Below are 18,102 nucleotides of genomic sequence, written 5' to 3' on the forward strand. Positions count from 1 at the left end.
ATAGTATAAAAGTGTATCAATGTGGTATAAAAATGTATCAATTGAGTATAGAGATTGCATGTGCTCAATTGGACCAAATGGCTAAAAAGGAAAATTACTTTAGCTAACTGGCTATATCATGTCCGCCTTTTCAATTATGGGTCATTTTTTTTTAAAATAACCATGCCATGTCCTTTCCCCTTACCACAAAGTGCTGACCCAAAGGACGGAAGTTGTGACAGAGGTGGTGAATTTCCGTGGGTTTCAAAAGGGGGGAAAAAAAAGCCATTCATTTTTTGGTTTTGAGTCTAGTTTAGGACGCATGGAAATTAAAATAACTTGTCAAAAATTAAAAGAAATAAAAATCTAGTCTTGTTCTGGTATAAAACACTTTAACGTCGCTCTGATAGTCTAGAAAATAAGTGTGTTTCTTCATAAATTTATAACCACCGTCATCCCTCAAAATAGTTGCTAAAACTTACAATAGGTTTTATAATCACGTTAATTCACAAAGCTACCCAATTACCAATTTGAATTAACTTTCAAGAGTTCGCAAGTAGCATTTGAGATAACGATTATATATAAGACACTACAAATAGGGGTGGACATTCAATTTGTTCGGTTTGATTGTTGAATATCAATTCATTTTTTCGATTTTCGGATTGACGAAAATGAAAACCATAACCAAACCAAAATTATTTCAATTTGGTTCGATTTTTACAAATTCGGTTCGGTAATTTCGGATTTTTATTTCGGTTTTAAAGATTAAAGTAGTGAGCATTTAAAATTGGTGATTTTTCTAAAAAAAATAATCTTTTTTTCAAACCTATTTTTCATTCCCAAATATAATTAATTCAACATGCATGAAATAACCATAAATATCAACCTCGCTAAGTCATCACAGCTGGCGTGATGGCAGCGACTGCCGACGGCAGTGACGAACTGAGCAAATGAACTGAGCAAACGACTATCGTTGGCGATTTTGAAATTTCAAATGAATTGACGAACTGAAGATAGTTGAGCGTTGCTGCAGCCTTCACGTTAATGTTAGGGTCTAAAGCAAAGCAGTATATTAGGATTGAGGGTTACTAAATGATTACAATTTATATATTTATATGTTATATCAGATTATATTATATTTTTAGTATATTTACATATATATATATATATATATATATATATATATATATTATTTATATAATTTTGGTTTTTCGGTTTATCCGAATTCTTTTTTTATAAATCCAAAAACCTAACCGTTTAACCAAATTTCTAAAATTTAAAACCGGAACCAATCCAAAAAACCAAAAAATCAAACCAAAATTAAATTTCGATTCAGTTTTTTCGATAAGTAAATGAGAGCCATCAGCCATGCTGACGAAATTAGTCTCCTTTATCAAAGTAGCCAATTTCTTTGCCTTCCAAAGCTCAAAGAGACTCAAGAGAAAAGATACCGACTACGCCTTACACTGTTACACATTATAATTCCACAAAAGGTCTCATGGATACAGTTGCATTATTGATCACATATATAACCGAGTCACAACGGAATGTGAAAGAGAACTCAAAGAAGTACGATACCCCTCCTTTTAGGACTGGCTAGAAAAGATCTCTTCGAAGAAATGGAACAGATCACCTTTTTGAGCATTGAAGGCTATCAACTTCTCCACTGCATCCTGCATCCAATTTGTAAATGATGGTTTGGAATTGATACAACCATTGTTGTTTAAAATGATATTATACCTTGTACTGCTGATCCTGAGCTATTATGTTCTCACTGCCAAGTTTCTCAACTTGGTTGTCATTCTTGAGAGTATCCAATATTACGGCTGCTCGCTCTAGAACTTCATCAGGTAATCCTGCAGGAACAAGTACACGAATTATGAAATGAAATTTTTTGATCATAAAGGACGTGCAAATACTATTCCAAGACACTACAAGGGATAACAATTATGTACAGTGACAAAACACTTTGAGTGCAAAAGACGTTTAGTTCCACTATAGGACTGTTTCCATAAATCTGATTATGATATGTATTCTTCATTTTATTTCGCAAGGCATATGTTCATACTACTGATTCTGCTAATATGAGAAAGATGATCAAAATCATATATGCAAGAGAAGAATCAAACTTTCATATCACCTTCCACATAGAGTTGTAACCTGTTGTTGTGCTTCAATTATTACAGTATTGTTGGAAGTTGTATTATTGCACCTACATTCAAGCAGAAAATAAATGTTGGAAGAATAAATTGCTAAGTTTTAGCTGTTTCTCTTTCCTAGTTTGTTTAAAACTCTATTAGCTATTTTTATGTTCAGTTCCTTATTTTCAGCTAGCGGTAATCAGTTAGCAACTTTTTTAGGAGTAGTTTACTGCATCTTTTAGTTAAGCCGATATATATATATATATATATATATTTAAGTTTCTGATGATCAATAAAACTGCTTTCCAAGTCAAGTCGCTTTTTTTTCTGATCAATAAAACAGCTTTCCAAGTCAAGTCGCTTTTTTTTCTTCTTTACTTCTTTTCTCCTCTGTTAAACACTAACATTGACATCAGAGCCCTTTAAACATTAATTAGACCATTCCAAAAAATCAGATTGCAGAATTATGGAAGGTGAGAGCAGTTTTTCATCAATTGCTCCGCCAATTTTTGATGGAGAAAATTATCAGGTTTGGGCTGTTAGGATAGAAGCCTACATGGATGCATGTGACCGCTGGGAAGCAGTAGAGGATTATGAAGTTTTTCCTTTACCGGGCAATCCTACAGCGACTCAGATAAAAACTCACAAAGAGAAGAAGACCAGGAAGGCAAAGGCGTTTGTCTATGCTGCAGTATCTCCTAATATTTTTTCAAGAATCATGACTCGTAATTAAGGCAATATGGGACTTTCTGAAAAAAGAATATCATGGAGATGAAAGAATTCGAGGTATGAAGGTATTAAACCTGGTGAGGGAATTTGAAATGCAAAAATTGAAGAAATCTGAGACAATTAAAGAGTACTCAGATAAACTGATAGTCTGGCCAATAAGGTAAAATTACTTGGTGCAGAACTTTCTGATACAAGGATTGTGCATAAAATCCTTGTTACTTTACCTGAAAAGTTTTAAGAAACAAGTGTTTCACTGAAAAATATGAAAGATCTGTCAAATATTACTTTGGCGGAACTTTTGAACTCCTTGCAAGCATAGGAACAAAGAAGAATGATGAGAAACAAGGCAGCTGTTGAAGGAACGCTGCAAGCAACGCAACAATTCAATACTGGAGGCAAAGCAAGAAGCAAAAGTTCAAGAAGGGCTATGCTACGTCAACAGAAGGTGATGCAAGTGATAGCAATTTTAGTAGCGACAATAAGACGGAAAATTTCCACCTTGTCAGCATTGTGGGAAGAGAAATCATCCTCACTTCAAGTATTGGAGAAAACCTGATATGAAATGCATAGAGTGTCATAAACTCGGCCACGCTGAGATTATTTGCAAAGAAAGGACCACAACAATTCAATGAAGTAAAAATTGCAGATCAACAAGAAGAAGAGGAATTGCTTGTGGCTATTTGTTTTGCAAGTAAAAGTTCTAGCGAAAGTTGGTTAATTGACATCAATTGTACAAATCACATGACTCATGATGAGGAGATTTTTATAGAGTTAGACAGATATGCAATCTCTAAAGTCAGAATTGGTAATGGTGATTATCTCCCAGCCAAAGGGAAAGGCACAGTAGCTATTGAAAGCCACTCAAGTACACAGTTAATTTTAGATGTACTTTTTGCTACTGAACTTCATAAAAATTTGTTGCGTGTGAGGCAGCTTTTGGAAAAGGCTTCAAGCTTAAGTTTGGGGACAAAAGTGTGTGATATTTGATCCAAAGGATCAAGAAATCTGTCAAGTTAAAATGAGAGGAAAATGTTTTTTCCTTTGATCCAATGGAGGGAAAGTCAGGTGCCTATTAGAGTCAATGGTGACAACAAATGTATGGCACAAGAGATCGGACATTTCCATCATAGGGCACTCTTGTATATGTTGAAGAACGATATGGTTCAAGGACTATCATCTATGGAGGATGAGCACGCAAGCCGCAACACATGTCAATTCGAAAAGCAAAGTGGAATCCCTTTTGCCAAGGCATCCAACCTGGAAAGCACCGTAGAAGCTTCAATTAGTCCATACTGATTTACGTGGACCACATAAGACTGCTTTTCCTAATGGAAGTAAGTATTTTATAGCATTCATTGATGACATAACAAGAATATGTTGGATTTATTTTCTCTAGTTCAAATCTGAAGTACCTGAAATGTTCTGGAAGTTCAACGCTTTGGTAGAAAATCAAAGTGGTTACAAGATGCAAATACTTGGATCAGATAATGGTACTGAGTACACATTTAATCAGCTTAAAAAGTTTTGTGAAAATGCAGGGATTGAGCATTATTAACTTACTGCCCCATAAACTCCGAAATAGAATAGTGTCAATGAAAGAAAGAATAAGACGATAATGGAGATGTCGAGGTGCTTATAGTATGAGAAGGGCCTACCAGAGAAGTTATGGGTAGAAGCACTAACACTGCTATTTTTTTGCTGAACAGGTTGCCTACCAAAGCAGTGGAGGGAAAGACACCTTTTGAGGCATGGCATGGGTATAAGTCATCCTTACAAAACTTGAAATCTTCGGTTGTTTGTGTTTCTCTCATATTCCACAGGTTAAAAGGGACAAGTTAGACAAGAAAGCTGAACCTTGAGTCTTTATTGGTTACACTACAATCTCTAAAGCTTACCGAATTTTCAGCCTTATACTGGAAAAATTATGGTAAGCAAAGATGTATTTTTTATGGAGAATGAACAATGGGACTGGGAGGAAGTTAAGCAGAAGCAGATTACAAGCAATCTATCAGATTTTGATGAGAACATTGATGTCAACCAATGAAAGGAACAAGGTTGCTCTCTGACATATATCAGAGATGCAATGTGGCCATTTTAGAACCTTCTGGATTTGAGGAAGCTATTTTAGATCCCAAGTGGCAAGCTGCAATGGAGGAGGAGCTTGAAATGATTAAGAAGAACAAGACTTGGCAGCTTGTGGAAAAACCTCAAGATAGGAAGGTCACTGGTGTGAAGTGGGTTTACCGCACAAAATTGAATGCTGATGGTTGTGTTACCAAGCTCAAGGCAAGACTTGTAAAAATTTATTCACAAATTTTGGAGTTGATTATTCAGAAACATTAGGTTGTTCGACTTGACACTATAAGGCTATTGCTAGCTGTTACTTCTCAGAAAGGTTGGAAAATCTTTCAATTTAGATGTCAAGTCAGCTTTTTTAAATGGTTTTCTGCAGGAGCAAATCTACATGGAGCAACCTCAATGCTTTTCTGTAAAGGGACAAGAAGATAAAGTCTATCTATTGAAGAAGGCCCTTTATGGTTTAAAACAGACTCCAAAGGCTTGGTACAGTCAAATTGATGAGCATTTACAAGGCTTAGGTTTTAAGAAACGCCTAAGTGATTCAACTCTTTTTATTAAAAAAAAAAAAGGAGATTCTGATATTGTGGTTCTCTCACTATATTTTGATGATCTTATCCTAACAGGTGACAACTTGAGTTGATAGAGGAATTCAGGGAAGAAATGGAAGCATTTGAGATGACAGACTTCGGAGAAATGTCTTACATTCTTGGAGTGCAGATTCATCAAACTCAAAATGAAGTGTTTGTGTGCCAAAAGAAGTATGCAAGAGAGACAATGAAGAAGTTCAAAATGGAAGATCGCAAGTCTATGAACACTCCAATGAATCAGAAAGAGAAGTTGGTTAAGGATGATGGCAGTAACAAGGTTGATGAAGCAAGTTATAGCAGTGTGATTGGATGTCTCATGTATCTCATTGCGACAAGATCTGACATTCTGCAAGCAGTAAGTGTCTTGTCTAGATTTCTGGATTGTGCAAGTGAAATACACATGAAAGCTGTTAAAAGAGTGATAAAGCATGTCAAAGAAACTTAGAATATGGTGTTAAGTTCAGTAAAAGTCAGGATTCCAAGTTACAAGGTTATTCTGACAGTGATTGGGGAGGATCAGGTGATGAGATGAAAAGCACTTCAGGTTATTCAGGATATTTTTCATGGTGCTCAAAGATGCAAGATATCGCGGCACAGTCAACTGCAGAAGCTGACTTTATAGCTGCAACAGCAGCCATAAAACAAGCTCTTTGGCTAAGGAAGATCCTGATAGATCTTGATTTAGAACAACAAGAAAGCACTGAAGTGTTTCTTGGCAATCAGGCAGCCATAGCCACTTCTCATAATCCTGTTTTTCATGCAAGAACCAAGCATTTTAATATCCGATTATACTTTTTTAGGGAAGTGCAAGAAGTAGGACAGGTGAAGCTAGTGTATTGCGGGTCAGAAGATCAAGTTGCTGATCTGTTTACAAAGCCGTTTCATGTTAGCAGATTTGAGTTTCTCAGAAGAAAACTCAAGAGTCTGCAATTCTTGAAGCAGGAGTGTTGTTGTGCCTCAATTATTGCAGTGTTGTTTTGGATTATTGCACCTATATTCAAGGCAGAAAATAAATGTTGGCAGAATAAATTGCTAAGTATTAACTGTTTTGTCTTTCCTAGTTTGTTTAAAACTCTATTAGCTATTTTTGTATTTAGTTCCTTATTTTCAGCCAGCAGTAATCAGTTAGCAGTTTTTAGTAGTTTCATACTGTGAGAAATATAGGAGAAAAACTATTATTGACTTGTTGTAACTACATTATTATATTGAGGCCCTATTTATAGACAATACATTCCAATCCTTTTCCTAATAGGACACTACATTGCAATCCTTTTCCAAGTAGGATTTTATATGTTATTCTTATTCCTACTCATATTCTAACACTCCCCCTCAAGCTGGTGCATAGAAGACATATTTACCAAGCTTGTTATGGATGTAACTAATATGAGAATCGGTGAGGGACTTGATGAAGATTCTGCAAGAAAACTGATAAGGACTGCTTTGGACGTCTGGGAGACCTCAATTGAAACGGAACAAACAGAAAAAATGATCCGAAAAGTAGTAAATATAGTCGTAAAGTCGATGTGTCGCTGGAAAATTGCCGAAAACTGGTATAAAATATACGGGTCATCTCGAAATCAAGAGACGAGTAGATCTTGAACATGAATGTCACTGGAAACTTAGCCGAAACATGCTCACACGCCGGAATGATAACACGACCCTACTAAAAAAGAGAAATATGTGTAGGGTCGGAATGATGGAACGACCCTATTGAGAAATAGAAATTATATGAGTAGGGTCGGAATGACAGCACGATCCTACTGGAAACGAGAAATTATATGGGAAGGATCAGAATGATGGCACGACCCTACTGAAAAAAATCTGAGGAGTCACCGGAAAGACATACGGAACTATGTAAATTAAATCTGAGGAGTCACCAAAAAAATGCATGGTGCTATGCAACTCAGATTGAAAGATGCACGGTGCTACGCAAATCAGATATGAGAAAATAGTCACCGAAAAGAAGTACGGCGCTAAGAAAAATAGATATGAAAAAGTAGTCACCGAACAGATGCATGGTGTTACGCAAAGATACGAGAAAATAGTCACTAGAAAGATACACAGTGAGTCAGTGACCCAACTTTTACTAACATAATCATTGGCCAGACGGGCGGCATATATGGATTATAGCCGCCCGCCGGCAGCGGAAACTCTTTGATTCTTTACCAAGATCGTGGAAGCTCTGATACCATGTGAGAAATATAGGAGAAAAAGTATTATTGAATTGTTGTAACTACATTATTACATTGAGGCCCTATTTATAGACAATACATTCTAACCCTTTTCCTAATAGGACACTACATTACAATCCTTTTCCAAGTAGGATTTTATATGTTATTCCTATTCCTACTCATATTCTAACACATACATCTTTTAGTTAAGCCGATGTATATATTTCAATTTCTGATGATCAATAAAACAACTTTCCAAGTCAAGTCTCTTTGTTTTTCTTCTTTACTTCTTTTCTCCTCTGTTAAACCCTAACATAACCAAATACCTATCTTCTTACTTACCCAAATGTAAAGATATAATAACATTAAGCAACAATAAAAGTAGTCAGACACCGTTAAAAATAAATTACAAATATTTGGTGCTCATAGTCTTAGGCCAAAGGAGCATATTACTACCCTATCAACATGTGGAATTTTTCAAGTTATGTTTTAACGTACCAGCTAGCTGAGCACAATGCAACCCTGCAGAACAAAGCAGTGCATTAGAAGTTTATAATTTGTATGTGCTTTCGAGGTATGAAAGTTGCTCTTACCATAACTAAGGAGAGCACGTCCAGGGACCAACCTACCACGCATAAAAGATAAGTGATAATACCTTTTCCAGAGAAGAAATAACAACCACAAAAACTTAATCCGACATGTGGACATGGTAAAAGTTGAAAGATCATCAAGCAATGTGTAGCCCATAATGTACTAAAGCGAAAAACAGAATAGTCAATTGTAAATTATGCAATGCCAGGAACCTTAAGTCAAAAGTGTCATTTAGGTTGAATGTAAAATACTACAACAATGAAGACAAGAGCATATCCAGCATAATCCCACAAGTGGAGTCTGGGGAGGGTGGTGTGTACGCAACCTTACTCCTACCCTATTAAGGTAGAGAGGTAGCAGAGGTTGTTTCCAATAGAATGTAAAATACTAATACTGAAATTTTGGCTAGTGACATCTAAGTTTATCCATCAGAAGGTCACTTCTCCTCAAGTGGGTAAATACAAGTTGCATATATGTAGCTAGTTGGAGCACTGGTAATGAACTTGGTGAATATATTTGCAAGCTGATCATTTGATTTATGAAACTTGAAATTATGCTCCTGGGAGCATCATTTCCTTATTTTCACAAAATGTTGGTCTATTTTTGTGTTCTTATCTTCAAATGAAGTATTGGATTGAATACAAGATGAAGTGTATCTTGCTTATTACACAAGCTTAATCCAACCAATCTCGTGAAACTTTAATTCTTTGAGTAGTTTAATTCATTTATATGAGATCATACTAGTCATCGCCATGACTGGTAATCCAACTGATACACCAAATTTGACGATCACATTTTTTTATGCCAGTCGTGTCCAAGCCAGCTTCTGTGCACCTCGACTAATTCCATGGGATACATGCCGCCTCCCACCAACAGTAGCAGCATATATCAGGTAACTCTGTCCACCAAACCTAAGACAGATGGGAAGAAATCACACAGTTTTTTTTGTCTCTGTTGGGATTTGAACTTGAGACCTCATGGTTCTCAACCCACTTCATTAACAATCACATATTTTTCTTACCGTTCTAAGACACCAATAATATCTCCAACTAGAACACTATCCAAAGATACATTGTCCATCAAAGGTAACTTTGCAAAATTTGTGTTGTATACCGAACAATCTATTTGTACGTAATCCTTGTAAACTAAACTTTTCCCTAGAGTAATTCCACATAAAGAATCCAAAAACTAAGTTACAGTACTCAACTAGAAGGCAACCAGTTCGGAAGTACCAGTAAGATAGTTCAACTCGTCAACCAACCTTCTTTATTTTTTGCAATCACTAAGAGCATCCCAAACCAATTAAGAGCTTAACGTCTGGATCCAGGCGAGCATCATTACATGTACAATCTCTCACCCTATCTCCTCATGGACGTCAAGAATATACATATGTTGTGAATTGACAAAGGCAGATCTATATTGAGCTAGCTCAATGCCTAAGAGACATCACAACTCATTTTGGTCCTTGATCTGAGAATGTTTAAAGTGTGACCATCTCATCCAAAAACTTAAGTTGTTAGAAAGAGCACACTTTTATTTACTAAATATATCAACTCAACAAGCGTCTCATGTATGGGCCTCATTCATTTACATGGTCCAAAAGCATGTGAAAATTCTTTTTTGATAATAGACGGTTATGAGACTCGAACCTGAGACCTTTGCCTGCTTTGATACCATTGAATTAAGATTGCCTTGTTTTTCATTTTTGGTTTACCAGTCTGGAACCCGCTTTGGACAGCAATTAATCTAGATTTGGCCCGAGAGGTAGCACTTTGAGGGGTTAAACGCTTCCTAAAGGTATGCTTCTTATTCATGATGCGCTAAACACTTTCAATACAACAGATGCACGAATAATAACTCTGCATCAAAGTCATTGACACCCTGTATTAATCATCTGTTCATTGCCATGGGCAATCAAGTCATGAAAAACACTATTGAATAGTTAGTTTGCACAACAATTAGTTTGATGGCTTCGGATTAACAACCATTTTCTAGTCATTATTATTTTGTCGGCTAAACTAACATGGATAGTGAGGACTTTGTTCCCTGGAAAGATCAATCACTACAATAGACTAACTAGATAATTTTTCATTCTGTGATACTTCTAGGTGCAGTCTGTAAAAGGGAAAAGATTGGCATGTGACTTGTTGTAACGCCCCGGGTTTTTGGTCCTCGAAATTTTTTTTGAGTTCTGAGTTTTCTGCCCTGGCAACGATTCATCTAACGAGTCGTAATGTATCTTGACGGGTCAGGTGGCCCTAGTCGTAGGTGCCAAATGAATGGTGCTTGAGTTACTGTACTGAATACGACGTGGGGGTACAAGTCGTTGGGGGTCTTGAGGGTCCAATGGGCCCAATCGTAACCAAATCAGAAATTAAGTGGCTAAGTTCTACTCAGAGCACGAGTCGCTCACTGAGTCGTAAGGACTCGTTACGAGTAATTAGTTACAAATCGTAGGATGTCCAGTGTTTACCCAATTGGGTTCTATGTTGACTAAGACTGGACCCTACGAGTCGTAGGTTCTCATTACAAGGGGTACCAGTCGAGTCGTAGGGTCAACAATGTGTGGGGGTCCTAGAAACTGTCTTGGTTACGACTCATCACCATGAGTCGTAAGGGGTGGCTACGAGTCAACAGTTGACCCGCAGTCAATGACGACACTTGTTATGATTCCGTGTTCCATGTTTTATTACGAATCTGTGTGCTTTCCTCTGTTTTCTAATACTTATGGGTGCCGTATTTATGTTATGTAATCTAGTTCTGTGCTTTACTATGAGTTTGTATGGTATCTCGTGACTTGAGCCGGGGGTCTATCGGAAACAGCCTTTCTACTTCTTTAGAGGTAGAGGTATGGACTGCGTACAGCTTACCCCCCCCAGACCCCACTAGGTGGGAATACACTGGGTTTGTTGTTGTTGTAAGTTAAGGGAATTCTGGACATTTTTTCTTTTAACCAAATTGAAACCCACGTCTTATAACCCCTTTAAGGTGTCATTAGCAGTCAGAAAAAAATCTAAGTAATTTCTCAAACACTCTAAAAGGCTCTCTAAATTCTCTCAAGCAAATCAAGCTAGGGTTTCATCAAGTTGGTCATCTAAGGGCTCAAAAGTCGATTTCTCTCCAAATTTCTTGGTGTTTAAGGCATGTTACTCATCCCTCATTGTTAATTTGTTAAAAGCACATGTTTTAAAGTATTGTTCATGAGATATTCATGTTGGTTTTATAACAAGGGTTGAGGGTTTTGCATGCTTGTTATTGAACAATGTTTTCCCATGGTTTACATATGGTTTTTCAAGCTTTAATTATGGTTTTGAACTTGTGGGTGCATGGGTATGGTGAATGACCTAGGGAATTGTGATTTTCCCAAACTTGTGACTTTTGAAGTGGTAATAACCCCAACCTATAATGTGAAACTGGTTTTAATTATGAGAAACATGGGAATTTTGTAAAATTGAAACAAAGGATTGTGAATTTCCCCAAGTGATGTAATTGTTTTGGCATATTGATTATTACCTTGCAAGTGTAGTTGGTATGACAATACCAACAATGTATGCCTTAATGTGAAATATGGTTCAATAAATAGGATTATGTGAGAAATGTTTTAATTGAGCTTTAATAAGGGTTGTGTCGTTGTCGTGAAAATGGAGGTCCGAGTGATCGATACTGAAAACGTCAACGTGACCAGGGAGGTTCGAGTCCCTCTCATTATTATTTCATGATTAGGGAGGTTCGAGTCCCCCGTAAATCACCACATGATCGGGTGCTTAAGTCACCTTAGAATATGATTGGGAGGTTTGAGTCCCCGTGCATATATATGAGATTATTCTCCGATTCGTGTGGCTACATGCATTGGGGCCCAACTAGGGGGTGAGAGTTGGGACCCATATAGCCCGTGGGTACATGTTATGACAGTTGAGCTACACAATCCAGGCTAAAGTTTTAAAATGCATATTAAGCCTTGTTCCTTATCCCGACAAGTGATATATCTATGTATATGCATTCAATTATGTACATTGGATTGAAATTGTTGACTATGACATTATGTTATCCTTATCCCTGAGTTACATGCTAGCGTTCACCCTGCTAACCATCTTCGGACGTTGTATCCCCACGCGATGCAAGAATTGGTCATACTTCTACTCCTCTTGCTTAGTGATTAGAATTCGAGATTAGTTCGTGAGTTGACATTGAAGTGATGAGCTTTCATACATCGAAAGTCTACATTTCATGTCTTGGTCTCTTATTTGAAGTCTACATTTCATGTCTTGGTCTCTTATTTCTCAGACTGTTCAGACTTTTTTTGGCTATGTTCGGGGGCATATCCCGACACTTTATTGATATTCAGTCTTGGCTCTTAGTTTAGAAGGCTCTGTTTGGATTACTGTGGTTATTGGGAGGTGTCGGTCAGTTGTTTGGCCGATCGTCGGTCGTTGGTTATGAACTTGTTTTGAATTTCCTTAAGCTTGTTGCACGCAATCTTGTTATATGTTCGGAATTCATCCGACCTTGGGGGATAATGTGTTTGGTTTGGTTAGGTGCAGGGGGTAATCTCCGGTCCACGTGGGACTTGAGATACACATCACCGCCAGGCCCTGGTTCGGGTCGTGACAGAGATGGTATCAGAGCCTAGGTTTGGTGTCATTGGGTGTCCAACAAAGTCGTGTCGAGTAGAGTCTCATTTATGGGTTTGTAGCATGCCACACAAAGGCTATGAGACATTTAGGAATATTTTCCTTTCTTGTTATTCTATTTCAAGCTACAGAGTCTAAGGTCCTGAATCTCTTCTAATTCCCGTGCATTCGTTTTTCAGATCATGCCTCCTAGAATATCTGATACTCACAGCAACTCTTCTGTCCTGTCCGAGGACAATGTGGACGAAACTCGTCCAACTCTAAGAGTTCAAACCTGATCGAGGGTCGCTGCTTTTAATTGCCCTGAGGGAGCTCCACCAGTTCCTTCTATCCATCCTCAGGCACCTCGAGCTGATATGTCTAATGCTGAGTTTCGCCAGTCGATTCAATTGCTAACCCAGTTGGTGGCCTCCCAGACTGAGCGGGTTGCTTTTGTTGCTACATCCTCTGAGACCACTAGGGTTGGCCAATTTATGAGGGTGAGCCCTCCTATTTTCACTGGTTCTAAAGTTGAGGAAGATCCTCAAAACTTTATTGATGAAATGAAAAAGATCTTCTGTATGATGCATGCTACTGATGTGAAGGATGTAGAGTTTGCAACTTATTAGTTGAAGGATGTAGCATAGCAATGGTATGAGAAGTACGACCAGTCTAGGGGTGATGATGCTAAGTCCGCTTTGTGGGATGATTTTCTAGTGCTTTCCTTGACCGCTTCATTCCTCCGGAGTTGAGGAAGGCGAAGGCCGAGGAATTCGTGAACTTGAAGCAAGGCAGGATGTCCGTTAAGGAGTATGCCTTGAAGTTTCATCAGTTGTCGCATTACTCTCCTGAATTAGTGTCTAGCATGAGGGCTAGAATGAGGAAGTTTACTTCTAGATTGTCCCGTGAGTTGATCTTGGAGCGCAAGGTTGCCTTGTTGAACAAGGATATGGACATCTCTAGACTTGTGGTGTATATGCAACAAGTTGAGGAAGAAAAGAAGAAGCAAGCGGAGAAGAGTGAAAGGCAAAGTAAGAATCGCTATTCGGATCAGGGTGGAGGTCAGCAACAAAGTGGTAGAGACGGTGGGAAGTGGTCTAAGAAGAAATGGGGCCACTTTAGTTCCTACTTTACGGGTAGTGCTCCTTATTTGAAGTCGTCAAGTGACCGTCGTTCTCAGTATGATAATGAGTTTAGAGCACTATGGGCCCACTCGCAAGCCAGTGGGGCTCACTCAGCTCCATTGTATCCTCCTTGTAGATTTTGTGGTCAGGTGCATGGTGATTTTGGCGAGGAAGAGAGGAATAAGTGTTTTAAATGTGGTCAGACTGATCATCTGCTAAGGGATTGTCCTTCTAAGGTTGCATCTGGGGCGAATAAGATCTCTGTTGCTACTTCATCCGCTCCTGCACCAAAGGGTGCTACTTCTGTTTCTAGCTCAGGCACTGGTCGGAACCGTCTGTATGCTCTTACCATTCGCTAGGATTCTGAGGCGACCCCCGATGTTGTTATTGGTACGCTTAAACTCTTTTCTCGTGATGTATATTGTCTACTTGATCTTGGGTCTACTCTCTCTTATGTAACCCCTTATGTGGCTATTCATTTTGACTTTGATCCTAAACGTATTCCAGATTCCTTTTTTGTGTCCACCCCGGTGGGTAACTCCGTTGTGGCTAGAAGGGTCTATAGGGGTTGTGTGATGTTGGTCCATGGAAGAGAGACCTTGGTGGATATAATAGAGTTAGACATGTTAGACTTTGATGTGATTTTGGGGATAGATTGATTGCATTCATGCTATGCATCCCCTGATTATCGGACCCGAAGGGTCAGATTTCATTTTCCAAATGAGTCGGTAATCGAATGGGAAGGTAGTTCTCTAGTGCCTAAGGGAAAATTCATCTCGCATATTACTACCTTAGAGCCCGAAAATTGGTTTCCAAAGGGTGCCTCTATCACTTAGTGCATGTTACGGATTCTAGAGCCGAAGATCCTTCTTTGCAGACTGTCCCTGTGGTCTGTGAATTTCCTGAAGTCTTCTCTGATGATCTTTCTGGTGTTCCTCCCGATAGAGAAATTGATTTTGGGATTGATCTTCTTCCAGACACTCGTCCTATTTCTATTCCTCCTAATAAGATGGCTCCGGCTGAGTTGAAGGAACTCAAGGAACAGTTGAAAGATGAAAGATTTTCTTGACAAGGGTTTTATCCACCCTAGTGTGTCTCTGTGGGATGCTCCTATTCTCTTCATGCGTAAGAAGGATGGTTCCCTTCGGATGTGTATTAATTACCGCCAATTGAATAAAGTAATTGTGAAGAATACGTATCCACTTCCGACTATTGATGATCTCTTTGATCAACTTTAGGGTGCTAAGTTCTTTTTCAAGATTAATCAGTTGAAGATTAGGGAGGCGGATATCCCTAAGACTGCTTTTCGAACTCGGTATGGTCATTTTGAGTTTTTGGTGATGTCCTTTGGTTTGATCAATGCCCCGGTCACGTTTATAGATCTTATGAATCAGGTTTTCCGTCAGTTCTTAGACTTGTTTGTCATTGTTTTTATTAACGATATTTTGGTGTATTCTAAGAGTGAGGCGAATCATACCGATCACCTCCGCCTTGTGTTGCAGACCCTTAAGGAACAACAGTTATATGCAAAGTTTTCTAAGTGTGAGTTCTAGTTGAATGTTATGACTTATTTGGGTCATGTTGTTTTTAGTGAACGGATCATGGTGGATCCACAGAAGGTTGTCATGATGGATCCACAAAAGGCTGTGGTGGTTAAGTAGCATAGACCCACAACTCCATCCGATATTCGAAGCTTCTTGGGTTTAGCCGATTACTATAGAAGGTTTGTAGAGAGTTTCTCTTCTATTGCGGCCCCATTGACTAAGATGACTCAGAAGAAGGTGAAGTTCTTGTGGTCTGACGCTTGTGAGGGTAGTTTCGAGAAGCTGAAGGATAAGTTGACTTCGGCTCCGGTCTTGACTCTACCTGAGGGCACTGATGGTTTTGTTATCTATTGTGATGCGTCTCGGGTAGGGCTGGGTTATGTGTTAATGCAGCATGACAAGGTGGTTGCATATGTTTCTAGATAGTTGAAAGTTCATGAGAAGAACTATCCTACCCATGACTTGGAATTGTTAGCTGTGATGTTTGCATTAAAGATCTGGCGACATTATTTGTAAATGGTCCGTGTTGATATTTATTCTGATCATAAGAACCTGCATGTTCACCCAGAAAGAATTGAATCTCAGGCAAAGGAGGTGGCTTGGTTTTGAAGAAGGTTGGAAGTGTCGCATATGAATTGGAGTTGCCCTCTAGTTTGAGCTCCATTCATCCTATGTTTCATGTTTTGATGTTGAGAATGTGTGTGGACGATCCTTTGACGGTTGTTCTTTTGAAGGAGGTGGGTATTTCCGACTCCTTATCTTATAAGGAAGTCCCAGTTGAGATTTTGGATCGGCAAGTCTATTGGTTGCGGACCAAGGAGGTGGAATCGGTAAAGGTTCTTTGGAGGAACCAAAAGGTTAAGGAAGCTACGTGGGAAACCGAGAAGGACATGACGTCCAAGTACCCGTTCTTGTTTCCCGTTCCAGATAATTGTGCTTAAGGTATGTGTATTCTTTGACATCCTTGTTTTCTGACTTTGTTAAAGGAAATGGTGATTTCCTTGGCATCTTTGTTTTCTGTCTCTGTTAAAGGTAAGAGTAGTGGTATGCAAAGTCAAATCGTGCTAATAAATGTCTTGTCCTATCATTCGAGGACGAATGATCCTAAGGGGGAAGTATGTAACGCCCCGAGTTTTTGGTCCTCGAAAAATTTTCTGAGTTCTAAGCTTTCTGCCTTGCCAACGACTCATCTAACAAGTCGTAATGTGTCTTGACGGATCAGGTGGCCCTAGTCGTAAGGTGTCAAGTGAATGGTGCTTAAGTCATTGTCCAAAGTACGACTTGGGGGAACGAGTCATTGGGGGTCTTGACAGGTCCTATGGGCCCAATCCTAACCAAATCAGAAATTAAGTGGCTAAGTTCTGCTCTGAGTACGAGCGGCTCACTATGAGCCGTAAGGACTTGTTACAAGTCGTTGGGTGCAAATCGTAGAATGTCCAGTGTTTACTCAATTGGATTCTGTATTGACTACGACTGGACCTTACAAGTCGTAGGGTCTCATTACGAGTGGTACCAGTCGAGTCGTAGGGTCAGCAATGTGTGGGGGTCCCAGAAATTGTCTTGGTTACGACTTGTGGTAATGAGTCGTAAGGAGTGGCTACGAGTCAACGGTTGACCCGTAGTCAATGGCGGCACTTTTTCACCTTTTAAGTTAAGGGCATTTTGGACATTTTCCTTTTAACCCAAATTGAAACCCATGCCTTATAACCTCTTTAGGGTGTCATTAGCACTCAGAAACAAATCAAAGTAATTTCCCAAACACTCCAAAAGGCTCTCTAAATTCCCTTAAGCAAGTCAAGCTAGGGTTCCATCAAGTTGGTCATCTAAGGGCTCAAAAGTTGATTTCTCTCCAAATTTCTTGGTGTTTAAGGCATGGTACTTTTCCCTCATTGTTAATTTGTTAAAAGCACATGTTTTAAAGTATTGTTCATGAGATATTCATGTTGGTTTTATAACAAGGGTTGAGGGTTTTGAATGCTTGTTATTGAACAATGTTTGCCCATGGTTTACATATGTTTTTTCATGCTTTAATTATGGTTTTTAACTTGTGGGTGCATGGGTATGGTGAATGAACTAGGGAAATGTGATTTTCCCAAACCTATGACTTCTGACGAAGTTATGACCCCAACCCCATAATGCGAAACTGGTTTTAATTATGAGAAACATGGGAATTTGTAAAATTGAACCAACGGGATTATGAATTTCCCCAAGTGATGTAATTGTTTTGGCATGTTGATTATTACCTTGCAAGTGTAGTTGGTATGACGATACCAACAATGTATGCCTTAATGTGAAATATGGTTCAATAAATGGGATTGTGTGATAAATGTTTTAATTGGGCTTTAATAAAGGTTGTGTGGTTGAGTCGTAAAAGTGAAGGTCCGAGTGACGGATATTGGAAACCGTGTTTGCCGACGCGGAGGTCAAAGTGACCAAGGAAGTTCGAGTCTCCCACGTTATTATTTCATGATTAGGCAGGTTTAAGTCACCCGTAAATCATCACATGATCGGGTGATTAAGTCACCTTAGTATATGATTGGGAGTTTC

The 18,102-nt window shown here is 38.7% G+C and overlaps 1 protein-coding gene across 18 annotated transcripts in view; it reads right to left on the minus strand.

The window, feature by feature from the left end:
• Nucleotides 1–1,283: 1,283 nt before the first annotated feature.
• LOC107845531 (DNA mismatch repair protein MSH5) overlaps nucleotides 1,284–18,102 on the minus strand; it is a 78,501-nt gene continuing 61,682 nt past the window's right edge. For 7 of the 18 annotated variants that reach the window (XM_047398075.1, XM_047398076.1, XM_016689905.2 and 4 more), the window contains 4 exons: nucleotides 8,280–8,311; nucleotides 8,185–8,208; nucleotides 1,720–1,835; nucleotides 1,284–1,652 (listed from right to left, as the gene is read on the minus strand). In XM_047398075.1, coding sequence (XP_047254031.1) covers nucleotides 1,566–1,652; nucleotides 1,720–1,835; nucleotides 8,185–8,208; nucleotides 8,280–8,311 — 259 coding nt within the window. In that variant the 3' untranslated portion in view covers nucleotides 1,284–1,565. Of the gene's footprint in view, nucleotides 1,653–1,719; nucleotides 1,836–2,119; nucleotides 2,192–3,347; nucleotides 3,402–8,142; nucleotides 8,209–8,279; nucleotides 8,312–18,102 lie in introns of those variants that run through there. The other 11 variants (XR_007045814.1, XR_007045816.1, XM_016689901.2 and 8 more) reach the window with 11 other exon arrangements.

This window comes from Capsicum annuum, chromosome 10, assembly GCF_002878395.1.
Source record: "Capsicum annuum cultivar UCD-10X-F1 chromosome 10, UCD10Xv1.1, whole genome shotgun sequence".
NCBI lineage: Eukaryota > Viridiplantae > Streptophyta > Magnoliopsida > Solanales > Solanaceae > Capsicum > Capsicum annuum.